This window comes from Thermomyces dupontii, assembly GCF_041956625.1.
Source record: "Thermomyces dupontii strain NRRL 2155 unplaced genomic scaffold VTN31scaffold_2, whole genome shotgun sequence".
In the NCBI taxonomy this organism is placed as follows: Eukaryota; Fungi; Ascomycota; class Eurotiomycetes; order Eurotiales; family Trichocomaceae; genus Thermomyces; species Thermomyces dupontii.
This window is the reverse complement of record NW_027192308.1, coordinates 1,513,924-1,537,864: the sequence shown is the minus strand read 5'-3', so window position 1 is coordinate 1,537,864 and position 23,941 is coordinate 1,513,924. Positions and strand designations below refer to the sequence as shown.

General features: G+C 52.5%; 8 protein-coding genes across 8 annotated transcripts; 4 read left to right on the top strand and 4 right to left on the bottom strand.

Moving 5' to 3' along the window:
* Positions 1 to 948: 948 nt before the first annotated feature.
* Positions 949 to 1,742, top strand: VTN31DRAFT_2928 (uncharacterized protein; the record flags this gene model as incomplete). The annotated part of the gene is made up of 4 exons (XM_069403150.1): positions 949 to 1,128; positions 1,194 to 1,325; positions 1,398 to 1,613; positions 1,680 to 1,742. 4 exons carry the CDS (start codon positions 949 to 951, stop codon positions 1,740 to 1,742), a joined length of 591 nt encoding a protein of 196 aa, XP_069262361.1.
* Positions 1,743 to 3,281: 1,539 nt separating this feature from the next.
* VTN31DRAFT_2927 (uncharacterized protein) lies at positions 3,282 to 3,619 on the bottom strand (the record flags this gene model as incomplete). Its single annotated transcript, XM_069403149.1, has 2 exons — positions 3,282 to 3,302; positions 3,413 to 3,619. 2 exons carry the CDS (start codon positions 3,617 to 3,619, stop codon positions 3,282 to 3,284), a joined length of 228 nt encoding a protein of 75 aa, XP_069262360.1.
* A 246-nt stretch (positions 3,620 to 3,865) lies between these two features.
* VTN31DRAFT_2926 (uncharacterized protein) lies at positions 3,866 to 6,346 on the top strand (the record flags this gene model as incomplete). Its single annotated transcript, XM_069403148.1, has 2 exons — positions 3,866 to 4,192; positions 4,253 to 6,346. The coding sequence occupies 2 exons, from the start codon at positions 3,866 to 3,868 to the stop codon at positions 6,344 to 6,346; spliced, it is 2,421 nt and encodes an 806-aa protein (XP_069262359.1).
* Positions 6,347 to 6,874: 528 nt separating this feature from the next.
* VTN31DRAFT_2925 (uncharacterized protein) lies at positions 6,875 to 8,124 on the top strand (the record flags this gene model as incomplete). Its single annotated transcript, XM_069403147.1, has 3 exons — positions 6,875 to 7,240; positions 7,316 to 7,472; positions 7,538 to 8,124. 3 exons carry the CDS (start codon positions 6,875 to 6,877, stop codon positions 8,122 to 8,124), a joined length of 1,110 nt encoding a protein of 369 aa, XP_069262358.1.
* An 861-nt stretch (positions 8,125 to 8,985) lies between these two features.
* Positions 8,986 to 10,897, bottom strand: VTN31DRAFT_2924 (uncharacterized protein; the record flags this gene model as incomplete). Its single annotated transcript, XM_069403146.1, has 2 exons — positions 8,986 to 10,217; positions 10,339 to 10,897. The coding sequence occupies 2 exons, from the start codon at positions 10,895 to 10,897 to the stop codon at positions 8,986 to 8,988; spliced, it is 1,791 nt and encodes a 596-aa protein (XP_069262357.1).
* A 5,253-nt stretch (positions 10,898 to 16,150) lies between these two features.
* Positions 16,151 to 17,315, bottom strand: VTN31DRAFT_2923 (uncharacterized protein; the record flags this gene model as incomplete). Its single annotated transcript, XM_069403145.1, has 3 exons — positions 16,151 to 16,919; positions 16,983 to 17,130; positions 17,234 to 17,315. The coding sequence occupies 3 exons, from the start codon at positions 17,313 to 17,315 to the stop codon at positions 16,151 to 16,153; spliced, it is 999 nt and encodes a 332-aa protein (XP_069262356.1).
* A 2,356-nt stretch (positions 17,316 to 19,671) lies between these two features.
* On the bottom strand, positions 19,672 to 20,226 carry VTN31DRAFT_2922 (uncharacterized protein; the record flags this gene model as incomplete). Its single annotated transcript, XM_069403144.1, has 1 exon — positions 19,672 to 20,226. One exon carries the CDS (start codon positions 20,224 to 20,226, stop codon positions 19,672 to 19,674), a length of 555 nt encoding a protein of 184 aa, XP_069262355.1.
* Positions 20,227 to 20,627: 401 nt separating this feature from the next.
* Positions 20,628 to 22,916, top strand: VTN31DRAFT_2921 (uncharacterized protein; the record flags this gene model as incomplete). The annotated part of the gene is made up of 1 exon (XM_069403143.1): positions 20,628 to 22,916. The coding sequence occupies one exon, from the start codon at positions 20,628 to 20,630 to the stop codon at positions 22,914 to 22,916; it is 2,289 nt and encodes a 762-aa protein (XP_069262354.1).
* Positions 22,917 to 23,941: the final 1,025 nt, after the last annotated feature.

The window sequence follows — 23,941 nt, the reverse complement described above, 5'->3', positions numbered from 1 at the left end:
TTGACATCGGCACCGCTGTCCAGCAACAGCTCCACCACTTCCTTGCTTCCCGTATAAGAAGCAGCCTGGAGTGCATTGCCATATTTGCCGCCTTGTGCGTTTATATCAACACCTCGCTCCAGCAGCTTAACCAGCTCCCTATGTCATCGATAACAAGCGGCCTGGAGAGCATTGCCATAGTATCCGCCTTGCACATTGACTTCGGCGCCTTCTTCTAGCAACAGCTCCACAAGTTCCTTGTTTCCGTTGAAACAGGCAGCTTGAAGAGCATTGCCATACGCACCGCCCTGTGCATTGACATGCGCACCTCTTTCCAGGAGCAACTGCGCCAATTCTTTGCCGTCCGTGAAAGAGGCGGCCTGAAGAGCATTACCGTACTCGCCGCCTCGTGCATTGACATCGGCGCCTTCTTCCAGCAGCAGCTGCACCATATCCTTGTAGCCCCGAAAAGCAGCGGCCTGAAGAGCGTTGCCGTACTTGCCCCCTGTTGCATCGATATCAGCTCTCCTCTCCAATAGTATCTTTGCAATACGCTGGAGACCCGCTGCCGATGCATAGTATAATGGAGGATTCATCGGGCCGCCACGCCTCGGATATTGGACCTCTGGGAATCAAGGTCAAAGAGATTCCCCCAAACTGTGAGCGCCTGCTTGTCCTCAACGAAAAAGTGTAAGATACACTCCTGCACATCCTTTTCCGTCTCCGCAAACCTCGCGTGGTCCATCCAGATCTCTGAAGAGTATTCCGCCAGAGGACAATGTTGCTTGATCTCATATTATAATTTCTGGTCATCCAGCAAAGACATGTACTGAAGGCAAATCAATACCATCTTTGCGTGTGATCTCGTCAAATCTACCCGGCCCTGCCAGTTACCCTTCCGTTCTTGATGAATGAGAAATTCCCTCGCTGTTTGGTGGATAAAGAAACAGTTTGTCCTCATAGACAGTTATGAAGGGTCCGCACAAATCTTTCACTGTGTTTTTGAAGCTCTCTCGGGGCCACATCTTCGATTCTAACGCTGAATATGAGTCACATCGTCCGTTTCCCATGGCTATCGTCAAAGCCACGTTCGCTTCATCAAGGGTCAAGGGACGTTTCGCAGCCAGAACAATTTCAAGGAGAGTCTGGGTTCGAAGCTGGTCCTCACTTCTGTTCAAGATTTGCTCGTACACTTCTGACACACGGGAGGGCAGATCAGAGAGGAGCGCTTCCACGTCCACGTCCGATCGCCTGCCGTACTTTCCTGGACGCTGTTCAATCATGCTAAACGTCAGATGGAGCCACAGGTACGTGCGATGGAGCTGAAGAAGCTGGAAACTGAGCTGGTGCGTTAGTCCTACATGGCTCGATTCTCTGTCCACTGGTTTGTTTATGCTGATGGTTCCCCTATCGTATAGGCCGAAGATTCCGACAACTTCGAGACATGGGAAAAGCTGGTTCGTGCGGCGGAGAACCTGGAAGGTGGAATCAACCGCAACTCGAGTCCTCAAGCCATCACCACAGTCCGAAGCGCATATGATCGATTCCTGGCCAAGTTCCCGCTGTTGTTTGGTTATTGGAAGAAGTATGCCGACCTGGAGTTTTCCGTGGCCGGAACCGAGGCTGCCGAGATGGTGCGTGGAAAGACATTTTTCTCCAGGCGTGAGTGAAGTTAGCATTGTTGACCTGCGATTTTCCAGGTCTATGAGCGAGGCGTTGCCAGCATCACTAGGGATAAACACCCAGCCCCCCGAATTAATTGATCGTCCTTGGGATCGCACTTTGTATGAGGACGAAGAAAATCGTACCTGCAGATACTGTTGTCTCTTTCCTGTCATTCCTTCTCGAAATTCCGCTCTTTTCCATCAACGGACACTTGGGCCATCATCAACGGGTCGATCTTTCATGCATCTGCAGTGAGATCCATCGCAGTCCCCGCACTGGCCCCGTTGTTACGACTAGTCACAAATAAGTCACAAATAAAGCAAAAAAAAAAAAAAAAAAAAAAAAAAAAAAAAAAAAAAACCTGGGCTACATGCATACAAGACGGTGCAGCTAGAGTTTGAGTGCTGTCACATTCCAGACGCATCCTTGGAACCATCCTTCTCTTCTGATCACCTGCTCGGGGACAGCCTTTTTGGCGACACGACAATGACGAACAGGCCAGCGGTTACTAGGTATTGAGCATCTCGTACGGTTGATAGGTCCCCTCCGCAGAGGGGGGATGAAGTGTGCGTCCTCAGAAAGAAATGGATGTGCTACCGGTGTGGTGAATATATATCCATTAGTAGTAAGGGTACCCCCGACGGCCTCGCCCGACCCCTTTGTCTACCGACCTTCCGGTTGCGGCGCTCAAGGAGGATTATCAGCAGGTGTACGATGAGATTACCGAGAGAAATAAGAACGCTCCGGACCATGCCAATGCGGCGTACGGCTGGCTCGACACGGCGGCTTGAACCAACGCGTCTGACCAGAGGAGAAACTTTGCCAGCCTTTCGACCTGTTGTCGAATGACGATGTCCTTTCCCAGTAGCGAGACTCGCAATTGCTTCTTTCCACGGTCGTGCACGAGTCGGCTTACCATCGTCTCAACCGACAGATGTTTTGAGCTTTTGTCACCCTGCAGCGAAGCCAGGTGCTTCTTGTAGTCCTCTACTAGCTCGGGCTCTCGGTCTTGCAGAATCTTATAAGCCCGAGCCCAAATATCCAAGTCTTCACTCATCCGACGAGAATTTCTCTCTGAAGTGTCCATCAGAGTTGCAAGGTCAATGGACGAGGAACCTGTGTTTGGAGGAGGCGATGTTGCAACGCCCTGCCTCGGGCTCAAGGAGGTCGTTCCACCCGTAGAAGACGCGGTTGCGGTTGAAGCTTGGTCGTCGTCGGATACCGCACCCTGCCTCTTCATCCCCTTCCTAAAGCACTTTACTTTGGATGAAAGATGCAAGTACTATATCCAGCACCTGTCTATACCTGCGGGATCTCTCACAGATCACTAAAATCAGTGCTCGAGGAAATGAGTCTGGGAGAAGTGATCATTGAAATAGCAACGCCGCAACATGGTAGTTGGTGCAATCGCCCGAATCCAGCATGGCTCTGCATTATTAATATAACAAGATGCTATGCACAGAGGTGCTGCTTGTCGCACAGCCCGCGATAGATAGTGCTCACCTATTCGATGTCATAGCCGCCGGCTGGATTGACATTTCCGTGCCGCAGACATATAAAAGCACCCTATGTCATTGCCCACGTTTCTACTCGACTGTGATTTGACGGTGAGCAAAGACACAGGTTGTGACAGGCATCTAACAGCAATAGCTGGGAAACTGTACTTGTAAGCAAAGAGTGAGTGTCGACTCTGGCTTTGGATTTTTGGATCTTTCACGGATTGCAAGGATTCAGGATTAGGGCTTGGGTCAAGACTTGATCAACTAACTGCCTTAAGTAGTACTTCCCACCATCGATGACCTTGGCAAATGTGTATTGCGGCCATCCATCTTGCCCGCTTGCTCTTATCACTGTCGCTCAGGAGTCGAGTTACGACCGTCTCAACAGTTTGCAGAAGATGAAGGGGTCTGTTGTATCGTCCTGTAGTCAGGCCAAGTGCTTTAGTAGTCCTCCATTTGCTCGGACTCGGTTTCATATGCCCGAGCCCAGAGATCCAAGTCTTGTCATGGAGGACTCAAGGGGGTCATTACAGCCGGGGAAGCTTGAAAGGCGGAACGTCGCCGCAGTAGAACCGTGATCAGCGGAAATGCACCTCAAGTCAGTTCATCCAGCGGGACTTAAAACGTCATACAACTCAATCACGTGACCAATGTACAATCTCTAGAAGAGCTGGGATGACGGAAGAGAAACTCCCTTGTCCACTTCCACACACACTGGCACCATGAACGGGACATATAGTACAGACGCCGTCGAGCCCCCGCGACCCCCTCCAGATCCAGTCGAGCGACCGCCGACACCCCCACCACCACCTCCGCCGGAGGACTCGCTGCCTCCGCCGCCGCCAAACGATAGTCGGACTGATGGTAATGGTGATGCGCCTCCTCCTCCTCCACCGCCGCCACCGCCGCCGCCCGCCGAGGAAGGGGAAGGTCCGCCGGCGAAGAAGCAAAAGAAGAAGGTTGGTTGGGGAGGAACAGCGGCGCCGAAGCCGCTGAGTGTGGAGGAGCTGTTGAAGAAGAAGAGGGAGGCTGATGAGGCGGCGTCCAAGGTGAGTCTCAGCTCCTTCTTTGCGCGATGTGGGACGCCCTAATCTAACATGTTTTAACAGCCCAAGTTCCTGTCCAGAGCGGAACGCGAACGATTAGCGCTGGAGAAACGAGCAAAGGAAGTCGAGGCTGAAAGATCAAGAGCACAAGCGGAGCGATCACGAGCCACAAACGGTCTTGCGTCTCCCAAAGATGGCTCGGAGCGACGACCGTCCCGACCGATTCCAACGGGGCCGCGCGCCCAGCGCAGCAGCAATGGTGACCGTCGCAAGAACGACCTGACGCCACCATCGCCACCGAAGCCGATTGCGTTTGGCAGGGAGGATTCAAAGGAGCGACAACGAGAACAGCGAGAAGAAGAAGAAAAAGAAGAAGATGCGGAAGCGGCGCTGATTCGGCAGCGGTACATGGGCGTCGAGCAGACGTCGAGCTTTTCTGCGAAAAAGAAGCGCAAGCGCACGGCGGAGCGCAAGTTCAACTTTGAATGGAACGCGGAGGAGGACACGACCAACGACAGCAACCCACTGTACCGGGACCGGACAGAGGCGAATTTCTTTGGGCGCGGCCGGCTGGCCGGGTTTGGGGACGATGTGGTGGAAACGCGCACAAAACAGTATGCGGAGGCGCTGAAAGACCGCGACCGCGAGGCCGGGTCGATCCGGGCGCAGGAGATGATCGAGATGGAGCGCCGGCGGCAGGAGGAGCGCAACCGCAATGCGATCGACAAGCATTGGAGCGAGAAACGGCTCGACCAGATGCGCGAGCGCGACTGGCGCATCTTCAAGGAAGATTTCAACATCAGCACCAAGGGCGGGCAGATCCCGAACCCGATGCGCTCGTGGGAAGAGTCCGGCCTGCCGCGGCGCCTGCTGGAGCTTATCAAGAAGGTGGGCTACACGGAACCGACACCGATCCAGCGTGCGGCCATTCCTATCGCGCTGCAGTCCCGAGATCTGATCGGTGTTGCTGTGACCGGATCGGGAAAGACAGCGGCGTTTCTGTTGCCTCTACTGGTGTACATTTCGGAGTTGCCGCGGCTGGATGAGTTTGAGTGGCGCAAGAACGATGGGCCCTACGCAATCATTCTCGCTCCGACGCGAGAGCTGGCACAGCAGATCGAGCTTGAGGCGAAGAAATTCGCCATCCCGCTCGGGTTTAACGTGGTCAGTATCGTCGGTGGGCATTCGATCGAGGAACAGGCCTACAGTCTACGGGACGGAGCGGAGATTATCATCGCTACGCCGGGACGTCTAGTCGATGTTTTGGAGCGCCGCATGCTGGTGCTCGCCCAATGCTGCTACGTGATTATGGATGAGGCGGATCGAATGATCGACCTCGGGTTCGAAGAGCCCGTCAACAAGATCCTGGACGCGCTGCCCGTGTCGAATGAGAAGCCCGACAGCGAGGCAGCGGAGGATGCGCGAGCAATGAGCCAGCACATTGGCGGACGCGAGCGCTACCGACAAACGATGATGTACACGGCGACGATGCCGCCGGCGGTGGAGCGGATCGCGCGCAAGTACCTCCGGCGGCCGGCGATCGTGACGATCGGCAACGTCGGGCAGGCGGTGGACACGGTGGAGCAGCGGGTCGAGTTCATCCAGGGCGAGGACAAGCGCAAGAAGCGACTGGGCGAGATCCTCATGTCGGGCGAGTTTGCGCCGCCGATCATTGTTTTTGTCAACATCAAGCGCAACTGCGACGTGATCGCGCGGGAGATCAAGCAGATGGGCTTCTCGACGGCGACGCTACACGGCAGCAAGACGCAGGATCAGCGAGAGGCGGCGCTGGCGTCGGTGCGCAACGGCACGACGGACGTGCTGGTGGCGACGGACCTGGCGGGCCGCGGTATCGACGTGCCGGACGTCAGCCTGGTGATCAACTTCAACATGGCGACGACCATCGAGAGCTACACACATCGCATTGGACGAACGGGTCGCGCGGGCAAGAGCGGCGTGGCCATTACGTTTCTGGGTAACGAGGACGCGGACGTCATGTACGATCTGCGGCAGATGCTGTCCAAATCGCCCATTTCGCGGGTGCCGGAGGAGCTCCGCAAGCACGAGGCGGCACAATCGAAGCCGGTGCGGGGGCCGCGGCAAAAGACGGACGAAGGCAATTTGGGGAGTTTGGCTGGAAGAGCGGCGTGGCAATAACTAGATCCAAAGTCTTAGTAAAGCTAATCAATTCTCCAATACATACATACTGTCTGGATGAATCGTTTATCCTCGGTAGAGAGAATTCGCCTCTCCAACCAACCGTCAAATTCAACCGCCACTTCGAATCCGACGCTTTACTCTACTTACGTAAGGTTTTACTTACCTAACCTACCAGAAAGTGGTAGACGAATCGGGATAGCCGTGGAGAACCAACGAGGAAACTCGTGGAGCCGGCAAGCGCCAAGCGGAGAACAAAAAAGCTCTCAAGCTTTTGGGCCCTGCTTACGTGATTCCCCGGGCCTAGACAGTCCTCAACCAATCACAGCATGGCTATTGGTCAACATGTTCCAAGGGCTTCGCTGCTGCTGTCGGGAGGAGAAACGACCGTTTAAATAAGGGCGAAGAGGTCCCTTGCGTTGGGATTTCAAAGAGATTCCTTGTTCTTTTGTACATATTAAGTATATATACATATATAACTCGTTCATTGCGCTTGTACAGTACGATATATCCTCTCTTCTTTTCACCATGGCCTCGGCTACTCGTTCCTTCACCCGCGCCCTGGCCCACTCCAGCCTCCGCCCCGTCGTTCGCAGCAGCGCTCGTCCGGCGGCCGCGGTTGTTCCGTCCCTTCGCACGACCGGTTATCGAGCATACTCGTCTGAATCCGGCTCGGCCGGGTCCGGCAAGTCGAACAGCACCGCCATCTTGCTGGGTGTTGGCGCCGTCGCCCTCGGTGGTGCCGGCGTCTACTATCTGAACACATCGTCTGACAACGCCAAGGCCAAGTCGGGCCCGTTCCAGCCCACCAAGGAGGATTATCAGAAGGTGTACGATGAGATTGCGCGGTTGTTGGCGGAGAATACGGATTATGATGATGGGAGTTATGGACCGGTATGTTCATTCAAATAAAAAAGAAATAAAGCGAAGGGGGAGGGATTTCCGGATGCTAATACTTGAGGGATTTAGGTCCTTCTGCGCCTGGCATGGCACGCTAGTGGTACCTACGATAAGGAGACCGGCACTGGTGGCAGCAACGGTGCCACCATGCGGTTTGCGCCCGAGTCGGACCATGGCGCCAACGCGGGTCTGAAGGTTGCCCGTGACTTTTTGGAGCCTGTGAAGCGTACGTTCTCATCCTCCCCCTACCATCGAAGAAACTACAAACAGCATTGCTGACTGACTTTGCAGAGAAATTCCCTTGGATCACCTACTCCGACCTCTGGACCCTGGCCGGCGTCTGCGCCATCCAGGAAATGCAAGGCCCCAAGATCCCATGGCGCCCCGGCCGCCAGGACCGCGACGCCGCGGCCTGCACGCCCGACGGCCGGCTGCCGGATGCGTCCAAGGACCAGAAGCACATCCGCGCCATCTTCAACCGCATGGGCTTCAACGACCAGGAGATGGTGGCTCTGATCGGCGCCCACTCCCTGGGCCGCGCCCATCCGGACCGCTCCGGCTACGATGGCCCGTGGGACTTCTCCCCCACCGTCTTCACCAACGAGTTCTTCCGCCTGCTGCTCGACGAGAAGTGGCAGTGGCGCAAGTGGAACGGCCCCGCCCAGTACACCGACAAGTCGACTGGAACCCTGATGATGCTGCCCACGGATATGGCCCTCATCAAGGACAAGGAGTTCCGCAAGCATGTCGAGCGCTACGCCCGCGACTCGGATGCCTTCTTCAAGGACTTTGCCGATGCGTTCGTCAAGCTGATCGAGCTCGGCGTGCCGTTCAAGAGCAGCCCCGAGGACCGCTGGGTGTTCAAGACGAGCGAGTAAAAAATTGACTGGGGACTCTCTCGGCTCGTTTTCTGTCCATAGTTTCTGGATATCCCGGCGCAATGCCGCATTGCATTCTGTGATATACACTAGATGTAGAAATCAGGTGTTCAATCATGTAACTTACCTCTGCTTCAAATCCTTTCAAGTCGGTACGTAGCCTGAAGAATGATTAGAGATTGAATCGCCGAATTGTTTGATCATTTTTGTTTTTTTCTATATTTTATTGATGTGCTATAGATACATGCTGAATAGCGATAGATACAGCCAGGTCTGACTATACAGGAATATTCAGTGCCAAAGAGGGGAAATAAGACATGTGCTCAAGGGGTATGGGACAAGAAGGAAACGTGACCAGCACGCAGAGTCGAGATTAAACAGAGTAGGGGGTCAAAAGAGGAAAAAAAAAAAAAGAAAAAGACATCAACGAAAGAAAAGAACAGGGAAGAAAATCGGAAAATGGTACAAGGAAACCCAATGTATCTGTATCTTCCACCCCTCTTCCCCAACTTTGCTGTCAGAATCGTAAGCTCTATGTCGTCGAGTTGCTCTCTTCTTTCATCTTGTCTTGCGCCGTTCCAACGACGGACCTTCCGCCCAATGCAATCAACGGCCGCAAGCCCGGTCGAACCCAAAACCAAAGCGCCAACAAAGGAAAATATGCAAACCCCAAATGAACCCAAATACCCAATCCCAGTCACCATGGAAACTCGGAAAATATATAGTAATATGTATGGCGAATAGAAAAAAAAAAAAAAAGATTAGAGGAATGGGCTGTATGGACAATAAACCCTTCCGAGCAGCCCACAATTCCTATACCTTGATTGCTCGTGTCGTCATAATCAGCGTCCGAGCCACCTCTCACACCGACTCATCACGCTTGCGTTTCTTCAGGCTGCGGCGCTTGGGTGACCCGACGACGTCCGTGCCCATCGACTCCCTGCGCGGCTGAATCGCAGCCCGGGCAGCTCCATACAGCACTGCGCCCAGAACGCGAGAGTCCTGCCCATAGGAGTGCCCCGATCGCGCCACATCGCTCGAGTTCATTACTCCTAGGACAATCGAGCTAGTGCCATGCGTTCGAGCATGCTGCGACAGGTTGTCACTGCGCGAGAATCTCTTCCCGCACTCGCTGCACTCAAATGGCTTGTCCTGGGTATGCAGGGATCGGTAATGACGCTTCAAATGCTCTTGCCGGCGGAACCGTCGCGAGCACAACGTGCACACAAACGTTTTGGACGGGTCATCGGTGACCGATTGCTTGCGGCCACGGCGGCTGTTGGACATTCGGGCCGGAGTCGCATTTGGCAGGGCCGGCATAGTCTCCGGCACCGCATTGCCATCCATGTTGAGGATATCTTCCGCAGCCATGGGTTGACTCTCGTCCTCGCAGCTCATCAGCATCAGGTCCCGAGAGTCCGTCCCCTCCACGTCGGAGTTTGCATCCGTCATGGTCGGGAAAAGGGAGACCCGCTTCTGGGCCGCCTCGTCATTTTCGGCCTCATCGTTGCGTAGCAGATCCTGCGGGTTGATTGTGGACAACCCGGAACGGGCTGCTGCTTCCTCATCGTCCAAGTCCTCAAAGCTCTGCTCGCTGAGGAACCCATCTTCTTCCAACCCGTACAGGGATCCAACCCGCTGTCTCTTGTCTCCTAGGTAGAGCACACTGGACTGGGACGCGATATCGGAAATCCTCTTGGCCGAATCGTCGTCCGAGTCCAGGTCGGACATGCTGTCGAATGTCGGCAGTGTGGTCAGCGTAGCCTCCGCGGCACCCGTCAGCGAGGCGGGCTGGCAGTCCGCTTGAGTGGAAAGGACAATGCTGCCGTCATTCAAGAGCGATTTATGGTCTTCATCATTACAAGATCCCAAGATGGGCAAGGGAGGAATATCCTCCTGAACCTTTTGGGTAGAAGGGTCGACGGTCAGTTGGCGCGGATCGCAAAAATCCGAGCTCACAGGCTGGTCGGCCGAGAGCACGGACGACGACACGGGGGACGGAGACGGCGAAAGCGACGGGCAAGACGAATTGGTGGAGAGCAGATCTGTCTGTTGACTGGCAGCCACGGAAGTGGAAGGGGGGTGTACAAACACTGTGGACCAAAGGAATCTTAGTCAGCACCTGTCGGACTGGGAGCCAACCCCACGTACCGCGGGTGAACCATTGAAGGCCCAAGGCACCAAGGATGTGCACCCAATGAGGAAGGAGCGTACCTGGGGTAAGTGGAGGCGATTCGGACCGAGCCCAATCTGGCTTAGCGAGACTTTCAGAGCTCACACCGGCGTCGCAACCCTCCTTGGCACCGTCCAGTTTCTCAATGGAGAAGAACGAGCCATCCATCGGGGTCTGAACCATGCCGCAGCTGGATGGAGGGCTGCTGATGGTGCTGCCCGAGGTCGATAGCGGCGGCGTAGATGGGAATTGATAGAAGTCCGGGTTGGCAAACCGCGTATCCAGGGACAAGACCGACTGGGACTCGTGCTGGACCACGATCGTCGGCTTGAGCCCCGTGGGTTGGGACGAGGCAATTTGATTCGCATGCATGGCTTCGAAGCCACCCTTAGGAGCGAGCGGAGGATAAATGGACTGTTGTTGCTGCTGGTGTTCCTGTTGGTTCTGCTGCGGCTGTGCAGTGTACAGGGGCAATGAGGATTGGAAGGACGACATTTGCGATGCCAGCTGTCGTTGATGCTGATCAAGCTCGTGTTCGTAGAGATAGCACGGTGCTTGGACAGACAGGGACGCCGGATGGACGGCGTACTGAGCTTCCATGATCTATCTTGGTGATACTATGTTCGTCGGGTGTATCAGCACCAAGGACTCTGTCCCACCATCGGGCTGGAAGCCTGCAAGGCACACCTACCGAGGCTGGGAATTGACCACGTCCACCACTGCTTGGTGGAAAATGCGTCTTCTGTAGAGGTATTAAGAGTAGTAGGGTATCATAGAACAAGTTGAGCACTCAAAACTGCGCGAGGATCGGCAAGCAATCTTTCAAAGGAGCGACAGGATCGGTATAATAAAGAGTGTGGTGGACAGCAGATGTTCGCTGTCCTCCGTCAGGCGTTCCCACGAGGTGGATGGCCACGTTTGGAACGGGGATTGAGGACGAAGACAGCGGCGCTGTTCCAAAGACCCGTCGAGATTGAGGTTCCGGGACAACAACGGTCAGAATATGCAAGAGGTCTAAGATTATTTGGTAAGGAGCGACAGGACCTGATCCAGAAGGTGTATTGGGGTTGAGAGGCACGTGCTTCTGGAACCAGGTACCGGGAGAGGTAAAAATAAAACCGATAATGACAAAAGAAGTTTAAACAAGAAGAGAAAAAAAAAGAAAAGAAAAGGGACCAAGAGACAGTTTAACTATGCAAGAGGCATTAAGGAGGAAAAATTAGGAAAAGAACGACGTTTGAGGAATAAGGAACGAGAGACGGGAAGAGGGGAAGAGAAAGATAGGAAAAGATCTCTGGGGACCACCGGGTTGGGCAGTGGATAAAAGGACTCAGCAGGATGACGATCAGTTGGCCGGAGAGAGAGAGAGCGAGAGTTCAGGGCAGGCTTGATTTGACTTCGCCCGGCATGAAAGCGGTGGACGACAAGACTCGTCATCCATGCGAGACCACGGCGATGGTCTGGCTAATTCCTGAGCCTAACTCTCTATGTATGTAACTAACCTACTTACTCGTAACCTAACCTAACTCAGTCCGGGTCTGGGGCCGGGCCTTGGGAACCGCGTCTGCCGTCGGGTCAGTGGTCGGGCATGGCATGGCATGCCTCTTTCTGCGAGCGAGAGGAGTCAGAGTTATCATGGCCCACTTTGGTGGTCAAGGCTCTCGTCGCGTCCGTTGAAGGTTTTAGTGCGCTTGGTGGAAGTTGGGCTGGGGATTTTGGTCAATCCTGTTGGATGGAACGGGAAGACCAGGCCATGCATCCGGACAGACTAGTCCCTGTCTAGCACAAGAGGGGCCAATGCATGCTCCATTTATCCCCTCTGATTCCATGCGGAGGTTCGAGTCGAGTCATGGCAGGTTACTCTGAGTACAGTATGTATTTACTCCGTACTAACGAGTTAATAAACAAACCGGTCTTGTCGCGCTTGCCCGACAGGTGACTGGTCCGAAATTGTACCTGTCTAACCTTCTTCCATGTTATCAGGGCTAATTCAGAACCTGAAGTCAGCCCACCCGAGTTCAACGGGGCCCGATGGCTTCCCTACATCCAGTATGAGGTTACTGGATTGACCGGCCATTCAATCCAATCTTCTTCCCTCTCCTTTTTCGATGATGACGATGCAAGTAGAAGTACTGAAATTCCCATGAATCTTATTGATTCTGAATAATCACATCACACATGTACCCGCTCAAATTTTCAGACTGACCGTGGCAATGTTGCGCATAAAGCGTGTGAGAGTGGTGTGGAAAGCCATTGGATGCGGGCTACTGGCAAAGTGGGATCGGCTGTGTCTTAGCCTAAGTCCGAGGCAGTGTGTGCACGATGATACCTCCCCAATCAGGCTGTCTGCTATTTAACGCGTGGCCTTGAGCGTAATCAACGTTTGATTTCGTCGACTTTTTTGCTTTGGTGGCAAATTGACAATCAAATTGTGGACTGGACTCTGGTCTGGTCTCTGGAGTGTGAACGCGGTCTAAACTTTTTTTTTCTTTTTTTCTTTTTCTTTTTCTTTGTGTGGTTTGAAATGATCATATTATACAGTGCTGATGAGCATTCTTTGCATCCCGATAGGCTGTCTCGTAATTCAGATGAGAATTTCGCCTTCATGGGAGCAGCATCTCGTAGCCAAAGCCCACCTGATGTAGGTATCATTTGAGCAAATCGGACGTCAAAAAAGGACACGCAATTTCTCGCAACAAGCCACGACTGCCGCACAATCCTTCGATGCCGCGATTAAACCCAACCTTGCCGACACCCTGATACATATAGTACCGTACATACATGTACTACTACTGGATAACCTACTTGTTATCAGCAACAAATAACGCTCCGTGGATTCCATGATAAGACGTGATAGGTCTTGGGAAAGACCAGTCATGGACCCAATGATTGCATGTTACTATGCTGATGCCTCCAAAAGGACCGAGTGCAAAGTCTGAATCGCATCGCATCGTGCATGTATGAGACTGGGAGCGCAACCTTAGTGTGGCAACAAGCGACTCATCATTGTGGTTCGAGTGCGTGGATTAATCGAGGAGACGTGATACGTATTGGGGATCAGGTCCATATTCCCAGGTATGTAATCTGTTCCTCGACGAGGGTGGGTTGTGTGATTCGTGAAGGGACCATGACGAAGCTACACGGGAATCAGGAACGGCCCTATTATCGCCTCCACAACTGCTGCAAGGCTGCAAGCAATAACAAGGCCTAGACATGTACGCGACAGGCCGACAGCAGATCGAAAGACGAGGAACGCAATCAGAAAATTCTGTCCGACAATCTAGCACCCTCGTCCCGGTCGTAATCCAACGGCGACCATCGATCTATATATTGAACCCTCCCCAATAACGACCGACCCTTGCAATTTTCTATATTAGGCCTACTGTGCATAGTACGGAGTACTCCGGAGTCCGGACAGCCTCAACTACGCGAAGCTCGAGAACGACTCGATCGGTGTTACTCCATAGTCCATGCTCTGGATGGAAACGGCACAATCATTGCCATTGTCACACGTTGTGGTTTCAACGGAGAAAAAGCCTTCGGACTTCGTAAAGCGTCAAGAACAGCACTCTGTTCCCGGTTTCATAACCGAAACTCCAAGCGATAACCAAGTATACTATTCAGAGTCTTAGCTACTGCCGACTATTCCTTGAGAGTTGAGAGCTGTCAAGCTGTCCTGTGCAAATCCTGCCATAGCTGAAAAGACTTGTTCAGCCCATTGATCCTCCGGTCCTGTGGTGTGACTAACTTACTAGGATTGATGTCAATTTAGGGAAGGACTAGAAAGGCATTGAAGACGCCGGCTGAGGTCCCTGGACAGCCGCAGGGACGACAGTCAAACCCTGCAAAGACGCGAGTAATTGCTCTACGCATCGATGTATACCGTCAGTACCGAGTCTGGGACCCTGGGTTTCTGGAACATCACTACATATTCCGACATTCGTACCCGTTTGATACACCGAGACTCGGAGAGACAAAAGACACACGACGATTTGTTTATGTACTTTTTTGAACAGTTCAAAGCCATAAACGATTCTTAAACACTGTCCGCGCAAGGATCCAGTCCCGGAGATCCAAACGTACGGTGCACGCGACATGTCTTGTGCCAGAAGATGCGAAATCCCCCTCAAGCAACGAGCGATTATTCGATTCGAATTTCGGAAAGACTTCCCAGCTTGCACAGGGTTCCTGCATTGGCCCGGTTGAGCCCAAATTTTGCTTTTCCTCTTTGCGGACTAGTGAGCCGGTTAGACTGGGTCCGGCTCCATCCATCATCCATCGCAATAACTAATAATCGCACCGCCTTCATGAGATCACGTCTTCACGAGGCAAAGCCAACGGCCGCCAAAGCCCAGAGCAACCGGTTCGACAAGCGAACCTGTGGAATCTGACGCTGAGAGTCTTGTCCTCTTATTTCACTTCCGCTCCATAACTATTCTCACTGTTCTCTTTCCGGACGGCAAGGATGCATCACTCTACGGAGGCCTTCGATTAATGGGTTGCTATTCGGCTATTCATCTGGCTAGGACTGCTACGACTACGCACTACAGTACTGGTGCTCATCCAGTATCTCCGGCCCCGTTGCCTCAATGCTTCCCTCTCGACAAACCCGCGGCAGTTTTGTTCCGCAATCATGGGTCTCGCTCGTATGGAGGATTGCCATCTTCATGATATTGCGAGCCAAGAACCGATTCCCCGCAAAATGTTAACTTTAATTGACGAAATTGGACTTCGTGGATAAGGCATGGTGTAAACAGATGAAACCGTAGAGTTGCACCCTGCAAGGTTTGGAGCTCTGTTGCTCTGTCCGAACTCCGGAACCCTAAGGGACCTCATAGTGCGCGGATACCGCTGGTCCGTTGGACTCTGGAAGCAGCCTATGTTATGTTGCATAACATGAGGAGGAGGCAGTTATACGTTACGAGAACCGCCGACAAGTTACTCTACTCGTTAACGACACGGTGGCCATAACTACTATTCAGCCAGTTGCAGAATCAAAAGAATCTCCGAGACATCACGGAACTAGGTCAATTGCAAAATGATCGACTGTCTTTACTTGAGTTTGGACTCGTTCAAGCCAAGGTCATGCAAGGTTCTCAGATGACAGGGCCACGGTTCACTTCGTGATCTTTTTCATTGATTATCGCGAGACCTCGCAGGACCCTTTTCCATTTATTTCCAATCTATTGTAACAGTACCTGATACGCTCAGAGTACACGTACGTTACAGGTCGGTTACAGTACAGTCTAAATTCGAATCATTCTTGCAGTCACCCAGTCCTGGACGAAGCATTGAACGTTGCAAAATCACGCCCTTCCTTTGAAAATCCAAGTTGTTCAATGTTGTGGACTTGTAGCACAATGTCACAAGAACACAGGCCACGGAGGTGTGGCCACTGATGAAACTTTACACGGTTCTCCGGAAGGTGTTGAAACTGGAAACCCAGCACACTAAAATACGGTATGTACGAAGTACTTCGTACGGACAGAAAAAAATTCGGAAAAAAATTTTTCCGTCAACCGTCGCACACAAAAGAACCTCCATATCCACTCGCAGCAATTCTTTCCTCTTTTCTTCCCCTCAACGTGCGGCTGACGCAACGATCAAAGAATCCCGTGTTGCCTTGACAATTGCGGCCTTCCCAGAGTCAAGGAAGGTGTCTCAGTATTGTTTCCAAGGTGTCAGTTGCGTCAAAGAGTAACCGGTTCTACTTTATTGATCCTGTGAATCTTTCTATCCGGTGGTCATTTGGTTTGGGATCGGACATTCTGGGCTGCATTGAGAAAAGATAATGATCATTCTTGATTTCTCTGTCTATCGTCATAAAACTACGTAGGATATGAGATAACAAGGTTACTCTCCCGGCTCATCGCCAATTTTCTCCAGCTTTCCCATTTCTCGCTTCTCCCCGGCCTCGCCGATGATGCGTAGCCGGTCGATACGCGTCTTTTCACCATCGCCCTCGCCGTTGACCACAAAAATAACCAAGGACGTGACTCGCTGGAATTTGACCATCCGCGTTTCCACCGTCGCCGTCCCCGCCGCTGAGTCCCAATCCTCGGGCTTCAGCGTGATGATCTGCTCCGGGTCCGTACTGTCAGCTTCGTCAAAGCCCAGGTTGTGTGGCCGGTTCGTATAGAGATGTAGAGTCTTTGGTCGCATGACGTCGTCGTCGGAACTTGGTGGAAGAGACGTGATGTGCAGCGAATGAATCTTCAGTGTCGAGTTGAACGGGACAAAGAGCATCAGCTGGTCATCCGTGTCGCTCTCCACCCAATCGACGTTATTCTCGGTGTCGGACTCCTCCTTTCCCTTGCTATTGGCCAACGACGCCGGTTTGGAAGTATCGAATAACACCTGGGCGCCGCCCTTCTCCGTGTCGCGGTTAAGAAGCTCGATATTCTTGACGATAACCTGGTCCGTCACGTCGCTGTATGTCTGTGGCACTGCGCCGCCTATCCAGTGCCTGCCAGAGCTGGCTTCTCCAGAATCACCGCCGTCGCTCTCGATCGCATTGGCTTCCGCCGCGAGCTTCTTCACCGCTTCCGACAGTCTTTGACGGTCGGCGCCAAGGATGGTGGAAATGGGTCGCGCGTTCTTGAAAATTATGAAAGTAGGCATCCTATCAAATCGACGTCCCTGGTCAGATAACGAATACACGGCTCGTATCTCTAAGGACACTCACGCGCTGACTCTATATGCCTGGGCGATCTCTTTTTGTTGGTCAACATTGACCTTGGTGAAAGTAATTCGATTCGGACGAGAGAGCTGGTTCGCCAGCTGCTCGTACAAGGGCGCAATGACTCTACATGGTCCGCACCAGTCGGCGTAGACTGAACGAAGGCAAACAGGGTTAATGGCGGGGTCGAGCACAAAGGCGGGATAGAATGTCATCGGCGGTATCACAAAGTGCCAACGATCAAGGGCGCAACTTACAGTCGGTCACGACTATCGTCGAAGACGACAAGAGGGAGTCGAACTGCCCTTTTGAAGTAATATTTACCAGACTCGACGACATGGTTGGAAGGGTGCGGGGTGATAAAGGTGATGTCTGTGATCAAAGGAAAGGCGGCGAACTACGAATTACCTAAGTTCGGCGGTTTCCATGAGTTTCGCCAAAACGGGTAATTAGGGCTCAATTAACGCCAGTTGATGGCATCCAACGCATGGTACAGCTCAGTCGTCTTGACTCGTTGGCAATTAGTGATGAAAGATCATCATGCGCCTAAGATTCGGTAGCCTGGAGAGCATACCATACTTGCCGCCCTGCACGTTGACGTCAGCACCTCATTCCAACAGCAGCTCTACCAGTTCCTTCTTTCTGCCCTTACAAGCAGCCTGGAGAGCACTCTCATACTTGCTGCCCTGTGCTTTGAGATAACTCTCTCCAATGACAGTTGCAAAACCTCCTTGAGACTCCTCTCCGAAGCGGCCTGAACGGCATTGCCATACTGCCGCCTTGTGCATTAACATCGACTCCTCTCTCCAACAGAGTACTAGGAGTTCCGTCATGCGCCGGAGATCCGCTGCCAATTCGTAAGACATTGGAGAGTCATCCCGTGTTCGATTGCCAGATACCTTACAGGCTCATGAAGTTCTTCCCAGACTTCTACCGCCTTCTTTTGCTCAAGGAAACAAAAAAAAGGTCAAAACATCCTCCTGCACCTCTTGCACATCTCCCTCCGCTTTTGCTAGCTTCCCATGGCGCACCCAGTGCTGCGCAAAGTACTCCACCAGCAGACATTTTGCCCTAATGTCATAGTATGGCTTTTGGTCGTCCAGATAAAATCAACACCATCTTTTCGTGTGAACTTGTCAGGTCAGACCAGCCCTGTCAGTTTCTCTTCCATTCCCATTGATTGGATGAGGAGCTCCATCGCCGTATGGTGGATGAAGAACAATCTGTCGTCGTAGGCAATGAGCATGTGCCTTCCACTCTCCGTGGGTAATACTGGCTTCCATTCTGGCTTCAGTTCTGGGACTCAGCTTCCACAACGAAGGCATCTACGTCAAGAGTCGAAAGACGAAGTTGAACAAGAGGCCACCCGGAAACGGCTTCAAGGCTTGGAGGCCGATGTCAAGAGGCTACAGGAGAAAATTGCGCTTCAAAAAAGGGAGGAAGAGCTGAGAAAACAGGTTGAAGCCTTGCGCAAGCCGGAGAGATTTGAACTGTGATGATAGTACAGTCTTTCTACTTTTCAGAGTCTGATGCGAAACCTTGTACAGTAAAAGGTCCTTCTCTGCCTGGCAGACATTATTGAGCTTCTGAACCTCTTTCCCGGTTGCCTCCGGAATCGCCCGGATATTATCTCAGATACTCTTTAACTTTTCCATTCTTTGCAATTCAGGCTTTCCAATCCTCGTCTGAATCGGTCCAGTCATTTCCACAAGGAAAGCTTGAACCTGTGGAGAGAGTTTGGTCGTCGTTGCACTGGAGACTCCACGGCGGTTTGGTCCGGTTGTCTTTTTCTTCCTAAACAACTTTGATACCAATAAAGAACTCATATCCTCACAGTCCAGCTGTACTTTGCGGTTTTCTGTGAACTCGCACCTCGCAAACGTATGCAGGATACAAACATGTTTTGGAGGGGATTCTCTCCACGACTGTGAACTTCTTAAACAAACATGTTTATACCAGATACGAATGCATCATGCTTTGAGCTTCGTTGGACACTGAAGTTGACAGATCATAGAGCTCCACAGCCAATAATAGGTGGCAGAGGAATTGAGCAGAATGCTTTCAGCATACCACAGCCACATTATCTGTTCAAATAGGCGCATTTCCTCGCCAACTGTGCAGAGCTCTTGTCCAAGGGCACCAGCGACACGATAGCCGCAGAAGCTCAGCAGGTAGCGGCAAACGATGGTGTCTCCAAGTCAAGAGGTGAATCCGTGCCGACCTATCCGTACGAGTACTTGACTCGTGGGCCCTGCGTTCGAATTTAACTATCATCCGAGGTTTTCTTCTCGTCTATCTTCCCCACCATTGCATTCAGGTTCTCCCACCAACGGCTGCAGGAACTCATCCCGCTCTTAGCCCCTGTCGGCCTTTCCTTCCACTGGCAATATCGTACCCTTCACTTAAACCTGTCGTGCTCAATGAAGACCCGAGTCTCGACAATACACTTCGCATGTGTTTCATGGAAGAGCGGTCAGATACTACAGCCATGATCGGTTGCTGCGGGACCTTGGGTGGCCTGTGCTTCCCATTCGCAGCGGTGTAGTACGGGCCGATCAGCAGAATGAATCGTTGCCCACCGCCCTTTGAATTTCCCCTCTCGAGGCGCAATTGGTAGGGCAAGGGCAGGAGAGTTGGCCGACCTATCGTTTATCAGAATGTCCCCTCCCAGGAGTTCAGGGAAAAACTTGATCGCTCAGGACGCTGGTTGAGCACTGTCATCTTCCTGCACGGCAAACAGCACTTTCATCCATAAGCTGCACCCACGACACCCGACCACAATCTCCCCATGCGCACTCTCCTTTTCCAACTCCTCCTCCGTGACCATAAATCCTTTCTCGTCACCACAGCGACACTCGCGGTACCAGTACGTTTGGCCTTCCTCATTTGGGGAATCTGATTCCTGTAGATCTTCCAGATCCACCACTTCCAGTCCGGTACGAAACACGTCTGCACCCCGCAGCTGTCCCTTGTCAACCAGGTGATCCCGTCGTAGACGCAACGTGCGATCATACTCGGCGCGCTTGACAGGATCAATGAGAGTCTTATACGCATTGGTAATGTCATCGACGGAATATGCCGGTTTGGTTGCTTTTGAAGCAGGTGATCGGGTATTGGAGGCCTTGTCGGGATGATGTCGTAGGAGCGCCTTGTGATACGCGGCCTTGATCTGCTGTGTCGAGAGTGGCGCGGAGTCAAGGAATGGGATGTTCAGGACTTCGTAGTAGTTGACGTCGCGCGATTCTTCCATCTTGATTGACCACTCGCTCTTCTTTTTGCAGGCATGATCTGGAGGAGCAGATTTCGCGTTTGTCACTCACGGATTGTTGCGTTCATAGGTCTGTATGTTCGAGTCGAAGCGATGTTGTCGACTGGTTTTTTCCATGGGAGAAAAATTCACTGCGGGGCGGAATTGGAGCAATGCTGAACAATCAACCCTAGTAATCAGCAACACCTGATTTGAATGGAATTTCCAGAATTCCTTTAGAGATTCGATTCTCAGTTCCTGACCAAAATGGCTCGCATCAACTGATCATATCCGTTCATATCAATTGTGATGTTCGCCGCGAGCCCGAAACTTTGAACAACGGAACGTGGCTTTTCAACAGTATATACAGTAAAAATCTGGCTACTACTCAAAAACGCAGACTCATGGCCTCATATCAATCTTCAGGGCTCAATGTCATTGCCCTCATATCTGGCGGAAAAGATTCTCTTTACTCCATCCTACACTGCATTCGGAATGGGCACCGCGTTGTGGCTCTGGCGAACCTTCACCCGCCACTGCCGTCTACCGAGGGCGCTGGAACGGACAACCAGCAAGAAGACATGGACAGTTTCATGTACCAGACCATCGGCCACAGAGTGATACCTCTCTATGAGCAGGCATTGGGACTTCCACTCTACCGCGCACCTATCACGGGCGGTGCTGTTGATACATCGAGAATCTACGGTGACGAGCCGGCCTCCTGCATCAAAGATGATGAAACTGAGTCATTGGTGCCCCTGCTGAGCAGAATCATGAGGGATCATCCCGAAGCCAATGCTGTCTCAGCGGGTGCCATCCTGTCGACGTATCAGCGGACGCGAATTGAAAACGTTGCTGGCCGGCTGGGACTGGTCCCGCTGGCATGGTTGTGGATGTATCCATCGCTCCCACCGCCCGTGGAGCGCGAGGGTCGACCAACTCATGCCGGGCTGCTGGAGGACATGGCGGCTGCGGGGTGTGATTCCAGGATCATCAAAGTTTCCTCGGGGGGGTTGGACAGCAGCTTTCTCTGGGAAAATGTCGCAGATCGCAACGGCCGCGCGAGAGACCGCATAGTGAGGGTCATGAAGCGGTTTGTCGCTGAAGGTCTACCAGGTGCAGTCCTTGGGGAAGGAGGAGAATACGAAACACTGGCTATAGACGGGCCGCGGTTTCTGTGGAAGAATAAAATCGTCATTGAACAAGAAGACCGGCAGGTCGAAACAGGAGATGGAGGTGTGAGCTTCCTCTCCTTGTCACGAGCGACTGTTGTACCTAAAGAGGAAGATCCCGGCATAGATCCCCAGTGTATACGACGCCCTCAGCGCCTCGACCCCTTGTTTGCTCGGGCTCTACACGATTTAGAAGCACGCTTGGATAAAGACAACACGGAAACCCAAATGACAAGATCGGAGCCATTCAAACAGGATCACGTCGGGTTGACCAAAATCGATGACGGTAATAAAATCACGATATCGAACGTTGCTGATCCTCAGGCTGGCACTGGGGCAGGCGAGCAGATGCGAGGAATTGTAGCAAAACTGAGGACAATCTTGAAATCATCGTCCGAGGAAAGCTCACCAACAACAAACGACATCGTTTTTGCAACAGTACTCCTTCGCTCCATGAAAGATTTTGCACAAGTCAATGGCGAATACGCTTCCCTGTTCACGAGGCCTAACCCTGCTGCGCGGGTCACGGTAGCTTGCGGTGACCACTTGCCGGAAGGCGTCCAAGTAATGGCCTCGTTCGTCGTCGATCGAGGTCCTCGCAGCAGGAGAGAAGGCCTCCATGTGCAGTCACGGTCATATTGGGCCCCGGCAAACATCGGACCGTACTCCCAAGCCATTAGCATTCCTCTTCAGCAAAACTCGTCCATTGAACACGGCGGAGGACTCGTCTTCGTGGCCGGACAGATACCATTGGATCCTGCCAGCATGGAAATAGCGGGAGATCACAACACAGCAGAGGATGCCTGGCATCGCAACTTTGGTTTACACGCAACCTTGTCGCTGCAACATCTCTGGAGAATCGGCACAGCTACAAAAGTCGACTGGTGGCTCGGTGGTGTCGCGTTCTTAGCAAGCGACCCTCAACATGGACATGTCAAAGCCCGCATAGCGACAGATATCTGGAAGACAATGAATCGCAAGCCATCGGAAGTTGACGATAGCGTTGATGAGGACGGTCCTGATGCTTGGGACATTAGATACGGTGGCCAGGGTGACCTTCTACATGCAGCGACGCAAGAACGCCGAATACCGAACTATGATGTTGTTGATTGCCCTACTCAATCCCCGCCGGTCTTCACCGTGGAGGTGCAGGAGCTGCCTCGGGGAAGCGATATCGAATGGCAGGGGATTGGTTTGCGTGGCAAAGTTTCAGTCTCTTCCGAGACTCTGAGTGAATTATCGACAACAGTTTGGACGACAGTTGCTGGGGGAAGGATCGCATTCTACAATGTCGAGATGGGGCTTGAAGGCATGGAAAATGCTGCAGTCCTCCGCAGCCGCATGGAGCAAATCTTGACTCGCCTCGACGGAGGGGGAATGGTCCATATGACCATCTACACAACATACAATCTGAACAGCACCGCATTCAAAGGCCAGATCATACCATGTGGAGCAATCTGGGGCTCTCAAGGTCAAAGGATCGCAGCGGTCATGATGTTACGAAACGCACACAAGGAATGAACAATTCCACAGTTCGGATGTGCAGTAATACTGGGTCTGTGATGTCCGTCGTGTATATAGTCCTGCTATCTGGTCGACAACGCAAGCAGCAGGGTGGAGCCGACGCAGTCCTGCTAAAACTGTATGGGTTTGCTCTTCCACCCGAACGAACGAAGAGTTGTGACCTCTATGAGATGAGAAACTCATAGACGCGGGAACTGGTGGGTAAAGCTTGACTCGTCAATGACCGCACACCAGGCTGGCATGGAACAACATCAATTCCTGCCGGTCACGATTTTCTGCGGTACATGCTTGTGATCGATGGTCAGTCAAGTCATTCCGCGCTGAATCAGAGCTCAGTCGTGGAGTGGGCAGGATCTCGAAGGTTTGGAGATTTTCGAGGCTAAAAGCTCCACACGGCGGCTGCAACAATGTTAATCCGAGAAGATCACGTGATAAAATAACTAGATCGATTTAAGATGTTGAACCAGGAACAGAATATTTTTTTTCCTTCCTTTCATCGTCACACTTCATGCCCACGAACGCATAATCAACCTCCAGTCTACCGCTCTCCGGAGCAACTCCCATAGAATGGCGGGTCATATTGGCGTACAAGAGTGAAAGTCATCATGACCTCGGGGGCAACTGTTTCCTTGCCTAAGCCGCATGAATGCCTCTTGGAGGCTGTTCATGCCATGGGTGGGCGAGCCCTCCAATTGCTCCGACATTTCTCCTCCAGTATATACGATGAATGATCCTTCCTTAGTGCCTGTACGGGTGACTCGATTCTGCCCCTGGAATGCAGAGTAACCGGTTGCCATGGTTTAAGCTGTCCATGATCGTGTTTCGCGTGTTCGAGGTTAAGGCTGAAAAAGGTGTTACCTGCGCCGAAGCAAGCAAGAAGCCTCTTTAACGCAGGGAGCTATCTAGGATTTCAGAAAGGTCTTTCTGGCATAGCACTCGAACCCTAGAGAAAACCTACGAGGTTGCAGAATACCTATAGTGACCGATTGGCCGCAGGAAGCCCTCCGTACCGCTCTTCGACT